The sequence below is a fragment of the Labeo rohita genome, chromosome 10 (genome assembly GCF_022985175.1).
Source record: "Labeo rohita strain BAU-BD-2019 chromosome 10, IGBB_LRoh.1.0, whole genome shotgun sequence".
Taxonomy (NCBI): Eukaryota; Metazoa; Chordata; class Actinopteri; order Cypriniformes; family Cyprinidae; genus Labeo; species Labeo rohita.
Genome location: NC_066878.1, coordinates 4,172,513 through 4,187,244, shown reverse-complemented (window position 1 = coordinate 4,187,244; position 14,732 = coordinate 4,172,513). Strand labels below are relative to the sequence as shown.

Below are 14,732 nucleotides of genomic sequence, written 5' to 3'. Positions count from 1 at the left end.
ATATATATGAAGAGTTTATTTGCAAAAATGGATAACTGTTTTTTTTTTCCTTTTTAAAATATGCTTTTCTTATGTTTAATGATTTTATCAAGTTTTATTGTGTTAGTTAGCTGTATTTTTAAGTTATTTTTTACTTTATATCAGAATAACTCAAATACACAAAAACAAGTATATATTTAAGAAATAAATGTAATGTGTGTGTGTGTATATATATATATATATATATATATATATGTAAATATTTATTAAATATGTATGTTAGTGTATTTATATATACATATCAATATACAGCACACGCAAATATATTATGCAAACACAGACTTCTTATTTTGGATGCGATTAATTGCGATTTGACAGCTCTAATTGATTTCTATTTATGTTTTTATTTATGCTTTTTGTTCATGTACAAAATATTTAATTCTTTTGCAAAAATGTTATGGCTACCATATTTTGTACCAAAAAAACATAGTTACTATAGTGAAAACTGATAATTTAGTGTTACCCATAAAAACAAAGAAATAAAATTGCTCTCAAGGCTTTTTACATATTAAAAACCATATTGATATTATAAATATTGCAGAGAGCAGAGGACGTGTTCTCACCACGTACTGTAATTATTAAATAATATAAACTACAGAATTTGATGGAAACTATGGTTACCATTGTAATATTTATGATCAGCTAGAGGAAGGAAGGGGTGCTTTTAGTAGAGAACTGGTCTTTTGCAGATAACTAAAAAACAATAAAATCTTTAAGAATGGCACTTTTGGTTCTGCTTAAACAGGCTTTATCACTTTGGCAGGGGCTTTGTGCTGAAAGGATGACAAGTGCTGCAAATCATTAGACAGAGGATGAATGTGGTTTGCGCAGGCCCGACTCAGAGCTGGAAATCCCAGAGTTTAGTAAAACCCGCTTGCAGTCTTTTCCCAAGACTGTAAACTAAAGCAAGCTGTTAAACTTCAGAGAGCGGTGATTACACTACACATGATAGCGTTATGGAGACATATAGTATGTAATTGTACGCTCCTCCAGTCCAAGACCGTGCTGATCAAATGAAGTGCATTAGGCACAGAGGGAAGGGAGGGTTACCATATGTTTGAGAGTTAGTGTCAGTCATTGATGGAGAGAGTGTGAGAGAGGCATCGCAACAGACTCGAGAATTTGGCACATCCGAGAGAGCCTAATAATCACATATCATAACATTTCAGCTCACATACCTCATCACCTCAGTCCACTACTTTGTTTCGATAACAATAAAACAACTGAAATGCAAGTTCACAGTTCACACAATTGTTAACATATGAGGCAAAATGGAGAAAATTCCCAGTGCTCTGTTTCTGTCTGGGTTAGACAATCGACTTTGTTGGTTTAAAGGAAAGCCAAAGCTTTCTCAGGTGGCTGGCGATGGTGAACTCACGGTGAAGGATTGTGTTGCTGACAGCGTAAAACGATCCCCCACTTCCTGCGCAGACTCCTCAAAAGCAGCCACAGACTGCAGAAGTGAGCTGCTCAGAAGAGTATGATGGGAGTTTGAGTGTTTCAGGAAGAGCCTGTGTGCTTACAGCATGTCTTTTGCAAATGAACTGTTATACATTTGGTGTATTAAGGAGACAAAGCATTTATTTGGGGGATTTTTTTTGTTTTTTAGAACTTTTGATATTTACTAAAACCCTCCCAAAGTATCTGATGTTTTATATTTTTTTCTATGCCTTTCACATACCATAGTTTTAAAAGTTTGTTTATTGATGAGTTTTCCAGTTAAGGACATCACCGTAAGAGGGTTTGTCAGATTAAAGGTGACATATCATGAAGATCTGACTTTTTACCATGCTACATGCAATAATTGAGTCCCCAGTGGATCTACCAACACAGAAAATGTGAAAAAGGACAACCCCGTAGCTCTGTGTTGCCTTTTTCTGCAAGCATGTGAAAAAACAAGCCCCTTAGATTTTGTTCTCATTATAATATTACCGCCCCTCAGTCTGCACGTTGCCTTCCACTGTCCAGTGTTGCCAAGTACGCAGTTTTTCCGTGCAATTGGGCTACTTTACCACTGTTGCTGCGGATTATTTTTGATGTCCGTGGGTTGAATCGACCGCAGATGTGTCATATTTAGCCTCTGAAATGCACATTTAACAGGGGAACCCTGACAAAAAACGTGTATTTTATCTCCCAAAATGCCATTTTTAACGGGGACCCCCTTCGAAACGGAATTGGACTTGTTTTGAGCTAGTTTTGAGTAGCAATTGGGCTGGATTTGTTGTGAAAACCTGGCAAGCCTGGTGCTGTAATTTTGTTTTCACAAGTGACAACGGTGTACCAGTTCTAACACCATGACAAAAGTTCGAGCAAAGCACGTTAACTGTTCTGTCGTTGGCTGCACAGATGCACACAGAACACTTTAGAGTCCCAGTTTCAGAGGAGACAAGAGACTAGTGGATTTATTGATTTATTTACTGTATATTACATTGCTGCTACACAGATCTAATATAAACATGCAATTTCTTTCTTAGCTGTTTACCTTTACAGACCCAACCGGCTGTTTTTGTAGCTCCTGTGTGTTTTTAACATAAAATTGTGTGTATTTGACAGTTCAAGCGCAATAAGACATGAAAGAGAAGTGTAGTTTAGTACTCAAATTCCGCGTGACTGTCGCTTTCTGTGTGTGTGCTTCAGATATGTGTTCAGAAAACCATATCAAAAGTTGAAAATGATGGCTTTAAAACGCATGATTTAAGCGCAGTAGACACGATAATCAAAACCAAACAGATGTTTTTTTGTTCTGAAATAAAAGCTGTAAAGGCGCAGCTCTATTCTGGAAAATTTGCATTTAAAGAGGCATGCACGAAAACAGCATATTTCTGCTTTCACTTAAAAAGGTCATTTTATAAATGATATAATAAATGATCTGTGGGATAATTTGAGCTAAAACTTCACAGACATATTCTGGGGACACCTGAGACTTATATTGCACATTGTAAAAAGGGGCATAATAAGTCTACTTTTTAAAAGAATAGGTCTCCTAAAAATGAAAGTTTGCTTAAACTCGACCCACCTTCGGGCTTTCCAAGATGTAGATGAGTTTGGTTGTTCATCAGAAAAGATTTGAAGAAATTTAGCATTACACCACTTGCTCACAAATGGATCCTCTGCAGTGAATGGGTGCTGTCAGAAGTCCAAAGAAAGTCCACATGACTCCATGAGTCCATCAATTAGCATCTTGTGAAGTGAAAAGCTGCATGTTTGTAAGAAACAAATCCATCATTAAGAAGATTTAACTTTAAACCATTGCGTCTGGTCAGAATATGAGTCCGTTATTAATAAAATGCTTTTTCCAGCAAACAAAGTCTATACCCAGTTGTTCTCTCACATCAAAACCCACCGACATGACTGTTTTGGACTGTTTTCATTCGTAAAATGGTGGTTGATCTGTGCATATTTCATCTTAGACAAGATGACTTCTCGGAAGCAACCATATGAAGTTAAAAACGAAACGTGAGGAATTTTGTTTCTTACAAACACACAGCTTTTCACTTCTCAAGGTGCTAATTGATGGACTGGAGTCGTGTGGATTTCTTGTGGATTATTCTGATGTTTTTATCAGCTGTTTGAACTCTTATTTTGACGGCACCCATTCACTGCAAAGGATCTGTTGGTTAGCAAGTGATGTAATGCTAAATTTCTCCAAATCACTTCTGATGAAGAAACAAACTCATCTACATCTTGGATGGCCTGAGGGAGAATGAATTTCCAGTGAATTTTCATTTTTGGGTGAACTATTTCTTTAAGTGCACTTCTGGAGATAAAATCAGTTGTAAAAAAATGAAGAGAGGGAAAGAAAAGAAACAGAAGGGAGAGAGAGGATGTGCCCCAGACTTAAGGGGAAAATCAGTCTTGTGGATTTAAGTCCTCTGAAAGACTCGATGGACTTTGCTTTAGAAGAAACTTCAAACTGTATTTGAAATCCGAGCTCGTTCTGTATCTGTTTTTTCACTTAATCAAGAGGCTGTCTTACTGAGCTGAATTCATTTCACGACGTGAAGAGGGAAAAAGGGTTTTATCTTCAAAATACCAAAGCTCTTTGTCATTTTATGTAACACATTATTTGGTCATAACTTTAATGCTACTAGTGAATGTGTATCATACTTGTGGGCTTGTACGTCTGAGGTAATGATTCATTACTGCTTCATTTTCTCACCAGTGCCTTGGACTTGAGCACAATGTTTCTATGTTGTAATGACTGTGTGTGTGTGATGTGGTTCTCCTCAGGGTGCACTCTTTGTCTGGGTAAATCATTTTTCCGTTTCAACCACCCAGAAGAGGCTAATCACATGAACAACATGCTGCCAGAAAAGACTGCAGGACCTGCACTGTCCCTCAGTACGGGTGAGTGACATCTACCTCCAGCTCTTGGTTTTGGATTCATTCTGCTGTCTTCTCATAAACAGAGTCGCTTGCTTGCAGCCTAATTGTTCCCCTCCATTATCATGCCACAGACTTGTCTTATACACAGGAAGAGTGCAATTCAGTGCCATCTGTTCTGCTCTTCTGCGTTATTTCATGTTTGTTTGCTTGTTTGTTAAACATCTAAATATGCTTATCAGTCTCAATCAGTGTTGTTTTCTTCTTTCCAGCCATTTTTAAACATTACCTGTAATTTTCCATGAATAGGTTATTAAATAGAGCATAAAGCTTTTAAAAAGTTAGACATTTTTAAACAAAATGTCACAGAAAGGAGGAGCTTAAACTTCTAAGAATGTTGATTGGCAACCTCAAACATCATTCAATATATATAATATACTAAAAAATTATGCTATTAAAAACAGTAAAATTGATCACAATAAATAGAATTCTGAGTCAAATCGTCACTATTTTGACAGTGTATGATTTTAATAGGGGTGTAAGAAAGTATCGATACACGTGTGTATCGCGATATTTTGTTTGCCGATACTGTATCGATTCTCAAAAATGGAATATCGTTATTTAAAAAAAAAACCATACAAGATTCATGACAGTTTTGAGTGTATATCCTGACCGCTAGATTGCAGTCTTCTTATCTCTGAACTTGAACTGAACTGAAACAGTGACCCGAAATACTAGCATAAGGGCACGCCACTAACGTTAACGTTAATGGAGGATGAAAGAAAAGTTCCTGCTCCGGCTTCGGTGTAAAGTGTGGCGTCATTTCAGCTTTTGAGGTAACGTTCGCTCCAGGACATGGCACCCGTCTGTGCAGCAGAAGCACCCCGTGCAGCCGAGGAGGCACCCGCGTCGCGGTTCCGCTGCTTGCCGCGTCCCGTGAAAGGGCCTTCGCACCGGGCTACCAGCAGCTTTCTTTTGTGGTGGGGCTGTTTTGTGCAGTTGAGGCGGTGCTTACGTCGCGGACTCGGCGATTGCACGGGGAGCATAATTACAAACTAAAAAACTTGCGAAATCCAAAACAAAAAATTCTCAGAACAAAAAGGTTTTCAGAATGTCCAATATCTGTATTTATTTTATTGTTTTACAATTCTTTTGTTTTCTTTAGGAATCCTGCAAGCACTTTATTTTTATTGTAATTAAGCAGATTCTTATTAAGAAGTAATTCATAAGTTAAGATCAAAATGATCTGACATGGTTGTAAAATTGTGAAGCAGGGACTAAAAATATATATGGTCTTTTTATAAAAGCTTACATTTTATACATTTAATAACTAAAGAATCTTGCAAGCACTTTATTCTCCCCCTTTACTCGTACTGCACAAAAAGTGATTCAATAACAATGAATGGTTTGCATATGGTGGTGTGTTCTTAATTACAGCTTTCCTAAAATGATGTCCTATTCATAAAATAAGAAATATCCCAATATATCGCTTTGGTTACAGTATCGCAACATATCGTATCGCAACTCCTGTATCGTGATAGGTATCGTATCGCCAGATTCTTGGCAATACACAGCCCTAGATTTTATTTCTTAGATACAGTCAAGAAGGTCAAGACTTTAGAGGTGAGACAAGCCAAAACCATAATTTAGGGGGGGAATGCAGACATTCCAGTTGTTTAAAAACTTTGTGCTATCTTAATTTTGTTACATAATGGTTTATATAATGGATCTCACAACAAAAGCATGGGATTTGTGGGATTTTTTTTTTTAAGTCATGGGATTCAAACTGTAATGTTTTCATGGAAAGTGCCACCTCTGCTTTCTTCCTTTCTTTTCTCTTTCTCTCTCTTTCTCTGTGGGCTTTGTGTTGGCTGCAAGACCTTGAGTTAATCCAAACAGTCATCTTACCACCATGCAGCCGCAGCTGTACAAATGACCATGTTACCTTGTAAATAAATGACAACGTAAAATCCCATCCATATGGCTTTAGGTCAACCACTTAGCTAAAATGATTTACAACCCAAAACGTAGATAAACATTATGGAGTACAGGTGGTCCACACGTATGTGTGTGTGTGTGTGTGTTCGCTGACGGAGACCACCACTGCTCCCACAAATCACACTCGGGTTGTGGAAGAGTTCTGACTCGGTCCCTTTCCTCTGCTCCAGTGCCAGAAAGTACAAACCCATTCTGCCGTTGGCTCTTCCATTTATAGAAGACGCTTTTCCCCTAAAACCCAAAGCATCCATATTTGTGTGGGCTGAGATTTGTATGAGAAAGCTTTTTTAGTTCTGTAGTCAGCTGAGCACATGTGACCCTTGAACTTAAGCGAAACCAAAAAATTACCCAGAACACACGTCTGAAGTCTGTGTTTATTTCATGAGATTTTGCAGTTCTGTTTGTTCTTGTGTCTGTGACAACCTGTGTAAACATTGAGCTTTTGTATTGGTACAAGAAGATCGCAATCAAGAGTTTAATATGTTTCAGGTCTTGATTAGTTCCGGTCAAATGCATAACTGCTCTGTCACTTCCCTGTGGAGGTTTCAGCCTCCATTAAAATTTGCACGCCTCCAGATGTTTCACTTGGCTTTGATGGAACTTCCATCATGCAGTACCTTTCCACCATTAGATATCAGATGAATTTATCGCTAAAGATTTTAAATATTAAACCTCAAACCTTTTCCAACTTTTTGTAAGGGAAAAAATGAAATTTAAAGGGATAGTTCACCCCAAAAATTAAAATTCTGTGATTAATTACTCACCTTCATGTCGTTTCAAACCCGTAAGACCTTCTTTCATCTTTGGAATACAAATTAAGATGTTTTTGATCAGATCTGAGTGCTTTGTGACACTGCATAGACAGCAACTGACAAGTTCAAGGCTCAGAAAGGTAGTAAGGACATCGTTAAAATAGTCCATGTGACATCTGTGGTTCAACTGTAATGTTATGAAGCTACGAGAACACTTTTTGTGCGCAAAGAGAGCTGATTTTGAAAGATTTGAAAGGTCACAAGATGCACAACAACATATGTGACCCTGGAACACAAAACCTGTCATAAGGGTCAGTTTTTTGAAATTGAGATTTATACATCATCTAAAAGCTGAATAAATAAGCTTTCCATTGATGTATGGTTTGTTAGGATAGGACAATGTTTGGTCGAGAAACTATTTGAAGATCTGAATCTTAGGGTGCAAAAAAATCTAAATATTTTTAAATATAAACATTTGAACATGCACAGGTATAAATGAACTTTTTTTCTTTTTTTTTTTAAACAGATACAACAAAGTTTCATTCCAATGGCGGCACATTGGCTGGATCCAGTATTCGTGGTACACGCTCCAAGGCGGAGCTTCAGGAGTTGATGGAGAGCTTGCAGCGCAGAAAGTCTGCTCTGGAGGCCAGCTTGAAGGCTACTGCAGACCGCGGTTACCTCACTTTGTCCCCACCTCCCAGTCCCCAATCGGCATCATCCTATCTACAGGACCGTCCACCCCTTTCTATACGAGTTCCTTCCCCTTACACACCCTCCAGCAGCTTGAGCATGCCACCATCGCCCCACCACTCAGAGCGCCCCATAAGTCCAGTCCCAGCTCAAGCCCGTGCCCGACATCAATCGCAGGACAACCTGTTGCTTTGCCTCCCTTCAGAAGGGCGACATCCCAACACTGGCAACTCGCTCCTTACTATGTGGAACGGCTCTTCGTCTTCATACATGACCGAAGCTCTTCCATCATCTCGCCGAGGTCCGAGCGGGGCGGCGAGCATGCCCTCCAGCCCTCGCTTGGGGCGCAGGCTGCTAACACGAGATGGAGAGTCCGTTGACCCATCGCTCCGCCAGAGGAAATACTCCACCGGTTCTCTGAATGGCCTGGGAGGGCATAGTCGCTCCCTGCCCAGGTTGTATCGAGGAGACGCCCCAATGCTTTCTTTGCCACCCCGACGTACCACCAAACCACGTCGTAGCCTTCCGTCCTTGGAGAAACCTCCAGATGTGACCGTCACAGCCAACGTGACCAGCAGTTCCCGCCGGGCCAGCCTGTGTTCCGTAGGCTCTGCTCCATGTTTGGATCTAGGCGTAGGAGAAAGGCGGCTGTCGTTTGGTAAAGGAGGCCTGGGGCCCGGCATGGGGCCGAGGAGGGGCAGTATCAGTTCTCTCAGTGGAAAAGAAGAACTCAGAGATTATCATCAAAGACAAAGAGATGAGAGACTACGAGAACAGGAAGTGGAAAGGCTGGTAAGATAACCTTCAGTCACCCAGAGAAACACTTGAGTCAGTAACTCATTTTAGGCTTCAAAATTCTTCAGAGATAGTTCACCCAAAAATGAAAATTCTGTCATTAATTACTCAACCTCATGTCGTTCCAAACCTGTAAGATCTTCGTTCATCTTCAGAACACAAATTAAGATATTTTTGATGAAATCCGAGAGCTATCTGACCCTGCATAGACAGCAATGCAACTGACACGTTCAGGACCAAGAAAGGTATTAATGACATTGTTAAAATAGTCCATGTGACATCAGTGATTCAACTGTAATTTTATAAAGCTACCAGAAGACTTTTTGTATAGCTTATTTTTGTAACTATGGCTCTAAAAACTATGCTAATCATTTGAAAACATATCATGAAGTCATAAGTTAATCGAAATCAATAAGCAAGTGACCTCGTTTTGTGAAATATTGTTTTCACTTGAATTCCCTAAGGCTTGAATCCAGCTTTTTGGGTTTCAGTTTGCTTCCTTTGAGACAGTGGTGAGACATGAAAGTGTCTAAAGGACTTTGATCTGTGCCGTGTTCTTGGCCCAGAGCATTATAAGTGCGGTTCACTCTGGATTATTCACACTCCTTCATGCGCTACGGACTTAATGAACTTACATTCACAGCTAAACCAAAACCTTACATGTGTATGAACCAGCTGGCGAACTTACTTTTTTGCTTTAGACTTAGACCTTTACGAGAACTTGAAATGTTCCCTCTAGAAGGTCACATGATAACCGAGCTAAAGCAGTGCATCTGTAGTCAAACCATCTGATCTGACCGCAGGGGCGTGTGCAGTGTATGTATGTGTGTTTATTTGTGTGCAACTAAATGAGTTCAATTCCACAGAGCCAAATCCCACAACCAACTGCTAAAGAGACGCCTATGATACAAATCCAAACAATGTATTTTATGTGAAATCTAATATTTCAAAGATCAGCTCCGGAGTATTGAACCAGCCAGTTTTGTTTATAATTTGATGTATTAGGTACAATGCTGTCCAAAAGACTAAGACTAGTAGAAAAGGCCTCTATTTTGCATTATGTCAGATTGCAGGTAAGATAAGAAAATATTCATTTTGCATCATAATTAGAATCATCTTGGAATTGCTTGAAACCTCATGAAACTTTGCACACGCACTAAAAATGGTGACAGTGTATATCTGATATTAGTTTCAGAAGTGAGTGTGGCAGACTGTCTCAATAGCGCCACCTATAAGATTTCAACAAAGTGCCTCTCAAGCTGTGTTTTACATACATGTACGAAATTCGGTACACACATGTAACACACCAGTACCTATGAAAAAGTCTCTCGGTATGAAGCACGAAACCCAACAGGAAGTCTGTTATTTAAACAAGATGTTGTATTTAAACAAACTCCTCCAAGAGATTTAAACAGATCAACACCAAATTTGGTCAATGTAATTTAAAGCCATTTTTGACGTTAAATTGTGAAGAACTTTAGTTTTCATTGAAGGGAGTGTTTGTAACAAATTTCAGTGTTTCACTATGAAAATAGAAGTTGTTATGATTCAGGCATGCAATGTCTGATCTGCACCACAATTTACATGTTTGATAAGACTCCTGACCTGAAGAGATCTACACGGTCATTTTCCATTATAGTCATAGCGCCACCTGCTGGCAACAGAAAGTGACATCTAATTCCTCATAGAGTGTTAATGACATCAATGTTATATTTGGTCAGTCTCTAAAGGCTCTAAAATGGTTAAAGGGCGTGTCTGTGGTGGTCTGACAAATTTTGATGTTTCGCCATGGAAAAAGTTGTTGTAACTCAGCCATACAATGTGCCCCGATCTTCCACCAGACATCCGATAAGAATCCTGGCCTGAACACATCTGAAGGCCAGTATTCTGTTATAATTATAGCGCCACCTGCTGGCAACAGGAAATGACTTGTTTTACACTAACTTAAACATGCAATGTCCAATCTGCACCAAACTTTGCATGTTTAGTAAGAGTCCTGGCCTGAAGCAGGGGTCTTAAAAAAAAAAACAAAAAAAAAACAAAAAACTTTTTTACTCCATGGACCGGTTACGGTTTGAAAATATTCTCACGGACCAATCAATTACCCACAATAAATAATAGAGCATCATATCTAAAGTTATACAAATTTTCCCCAGAACGTTCTCACGACCCGGTAGACATTCTTCCACGGCCCGGTAGTGGTTGGGGACATCTGATCTAAAGGACAATATTCAGTTTTAACCATAACACCACCTGTTGGCAACATAGGCTGGGTGTGAGGGCCCTTGCAAGCAAGCAACACTGCTTGCAAGATTTTCTTTTAAAATCTTAATACACTTTTTGTTTCCAGTTGTTATTTGGATATTGTCAGTGACTATCATTTTTTGTTCTAGGAACGCCAGCGACTTGAGACTATCCTGTGCCTGTGCTCTGAGCTGGGCCGGTCTGAACTGGGCCGGATGGAGACTGACTCGGGTGTCTCAGCTGTGTCGGACCTGCAGAAGATCAACCGAGAGCTGGAGAAGCTGCAGGTGTCTGATGACGAATCTGTCTTCTCAGACTCTGCAGCAGTGTCTATGGACAGTGGGTTTGTGGGTAAGGGTCGTGGAGAGATCCTGACCCAGAGACAGCGCAGACTCAGCGGACACAGGGAGAACAGGCCCCAGTCACCCACCACCAGCCTGCGGAGCTCAGTCCCGTCATCCTCTCCACACCTCCGCAGCAAGGTGAGTCACTGCGCCATATGTCCGTATCTTCCTGAATGCAAAAAAAGGTAATGTAATGTTGCATCTGCCGTTAAAACCCATTCACACCAAGAACTACAACAATAAAGATAATTACAACAATAATTATTTTAGCATCCACACCAGTGCACAGTATCATTCTGTTTATTATAAGTGCATTGCCTGAGTCCCATAAAGCAGGAAGGAATCTGATTGGTTGTTAATCAGCTGGCTCATCAGCTGGAAACAGTCATTTTGAAAGTGATTCCAACAATGTTGTTACTCTGTGGTTTGGATTCTGCTGTTCTTAGCATATTATAATTTCTGAAGATAATTATGCTTTCTGAAGGATCATGTGACACTGAAGAGTGGAGTAATGATGCTTAAAATCCAGCTGCTTTGCATCACATGAATAAATTATATTTTGAAGTATATTAAAATTATATTATTATTATTTTATATTGTAATAACGTTTTGCAGTATTACCTTTTTTCTTTTTTTTGATCCAATAAACGCAGCCTTGAAGAGCATAAGAAACGTCTTGGAAAAAATATAAAAAATCTTAATTTTGAACGACAGTGTGTATCACTTATCTTATTTGTTGTACAGTTCGTTAATGCTTATTTTAAAATAGAATATAAAAAAATCAGTTAACTTACTGTACAGTAATGAGTTTTTTATAGTAGCTTTTGATTAGTCATTTCTTTATAAGATTCACTCTACTATTAATTTCAGCTTCTAACTACATAGTTATTTCTTGCCACAGTGATATTTGTTCTTACTATATATACCATCATCTCCAATGTGTTAAAATCTAAAGCTGTCTCCAATCATGTACTCGATATCCCAGATTGAACTAATGAAGTAGTGGAAAGTATGCAGTCCTCCGGGATCTAAAGTATGCAAAACAGTTTGGGAATGCTGTGGAGTCTTTACACCTAACCGATGTCTGTTTCTAAACAGCAAGACAGAGTGAACTTTGACCTTTTAAAACACTGACCTCGCACTCTCTGCAGTCAGGCACTGCAACCAGTTTCTGTCTGTGCTTAAAGCGCATAAGGTGTCAATTCCAGCTTAAGAGGATGGGGGTGGTGGACTCTGTGGAAGAAGTGTTTTTCCATTGGATACCTATAATGACATAATGGTGTGTTTGAGTTTAATAGACTTGCTCACGAGAGAAGGGCAGTTATTGCTTCTCCTGCAAGAGGAGAGGAACAGGAAATGACTGTGTTTCCAAAGGATTTGCTATGCATGTGTGTGCATCTTTGTGCTCAACACACACATGACAGTAATTGTTGGAAAGAGACACAGAAATTCAAGGAAAGAATGAAGGACTGCTTATAAGTTTTCCTACACTTATCCTCGCCTCTTCTCATGTGACACTCATTTTGCTATTGTTAAATCACGGTTTGCATTTAAATACATGCATGGGCCCATCCGCTGCTGGATATTTCTGGTAAATGTCAAATGCATGGAGATTAGACGCCATTATCAGACAGTGGCGGCTCTGTAGTCTCGCATCTGTTGCTCAGCTACATTCCTCTGCGCTGTCACTGGAAACCTCGTGGCCTCAGAACCGGCCAAGTTTACTGTCCATTAAGAGCATGAGGAGCTGGATATTCATTTTAGAGTTCAATCTTATGTCAGGTCTAAATAACTGCATTTGTGAATGTTTAATCCATATTTTCTACATCTTTACATATTTCTGATTACATGTTTGTGACTGTTAAATCAGTCACGGAGAGGTGATGTGATGATATGAGACTAATGAATGTTTCAGAAGTTCAGCTAAACTTTTAAAATTGGACATATGTTTGAACAGACGTCCCAGTCATCATCCAGTACTGAAACCAGGACTTGTATCTTTTTAGCAGGTGTCTGAAGACATGCAGCTGAGACAGGAAGTGACACGTATTGAAGAGGAGAGGATTCAGGTGCTTAATAACATCGAGGAGCTTGAACAGAAGATCAGAGATCTGGACACACAGATGGACGAGTCTATCAGAGAGGTGTGTTTGTGCTTTGAATAAGAAGCTTTATGCGTTTTAAAGTGAGGGAAGCATTTCTGCAGCTCAAACAGTAGTGCGTGGTGCTAGCATCGCCAGACTCATGGGCTCGATTCCCAGAAATCGCAAGCTGCTTCGATTAAAAGCATCTGAGAAATGCGTTCATGTAAATGTGTTTATGTTTGCCAGTAAATAACTCTTACAGGTTGACTCTCTAGACTTTTATTCTGCATCGTTGCTATGTTAGTATTAATTATACTGTATTGAACTACTGTAGTATTTATTAAAGGATTAGTTCACTCCTGAATGAAAATATCCTGATATTTTATTCCTATGTCATCCAAGATGTTCATGTTTTTCTTTCTTCAGTCGAAAAAAACGTAGTCGTATTGGGTTTTTGAGGAAAACATTCCAAGATTTTTCTTCATATAGTGGACTTCAGTGGTGGGTAATGGGTTAAAGGTTCATTTCAATGCAGCTTCAAAGGGCTCTACACGATCCCAGCCGAGGAATAAGGGTCTTATCTAGCGAAACGATCAGTCACTTTCTGAAAAAATTAAAATGTATATACTTTTTAACCACAAATGCTTGCGTTGCACTAGCTCTACGTCCACAGCTTCACACATTACGTAGTCACTTTGGAAAGGTCTCGCGTGTATGCAAAACTCGCGTGACGTACCAACCCAGTGTTTACAAACCGAACGTCCAAAGAAAGAGATTTTTTTAGAAAATGACCAATTGTTTCGCTAGATAAGACACTTATTCCTTGGCTGGGATTGTGTAGAGCCCTTTGAAACAGCAATTTGGACCTTCAACCCATTGCCCACAATTGAAGTTGAACATGGCACTGGCATCCACTATATGGAGAAAAATCCTGGAATGTTTTCCTTAAAAAATCGAATTTCTTTTCGACTGAAGAAAGAAAGACATGAACATCTTGGATGACATGGGGGTTAGTAAATTATCAGGGAATTTGAATTCAGGAGTGAACTAATCCTTCAAAAAAATTTTTTTCTTTCTATATAGATTTAAGTTTTTTCAGTATAAATAATTTTACTACTTAAACTTCTTTATTCAAGTTAGTTGCCGAAGACACATTTTCAACTTTATTTCAGTGATCAAAAATGAGTCAATAAATTTCTCAATATCTCATTAGATGGAGGTAGAGAGAGCTCTTTTGGACGGAGAGCAGGAGGCAGAAGTGGCTCAGCTACAGAGCGATAAAGAAATGCTGGAGCAGCTCAATGAAAAAATGGGCAACATGGAGAAAAACGCTCAAAAAAATCAAACTCAGGTAAACATCAGGTGGCAATGTAGTTGTACAGCTTGAAATGATTCAATATAGTATATCAGAGCTTCAGGACAAAGTTCAGTGTCTCCAAAAAGGCAAACAAGAGGGTCTC

At 39.2% G+C, this 14,732-nt stretch overlaps 1 protein-coding gene across 3 annotated transcripts in view; it reads left to right on the top strand.

The window, feature by feature from the left end:
- phldb2a (pleckstrin homology-like domain, family B, member 2a) overlaps positions 1-14,732 on the top strand; it is a 43,478-nt gene that overhangs the window by 17,989 nt on the left and 10,757 nt on the right. For 2 of the 3 annotated variants that reach the window (XM_051120887.1, XM_051120888.1), the window contains exons 4-8: positions 4,270-4,386; positions 7,639-8,597; positions 10,994-11,326; positions 13,198-13,332; positions 14,486-14,623. In XM_051120887.1, the coding sequence (XP_050976844.1) occupies positions 4,270-4,386; positions 7,639-8,597; positions 10,994-11,326; positions 13,198-13,332; positions 14,486-14,623 (1,682 nt within the window). Of the gene's footprint in view, positions 1-4,269; positions 4,387-7,638; positions 8,598-10,993; positions 11,327-13,194; positions 13,333-14,485; positions 14,624-14,732 lie in introns of all 3 variants that reach the window. The other variant, XM_051120886.1, reaches the window with a different exon arrangement.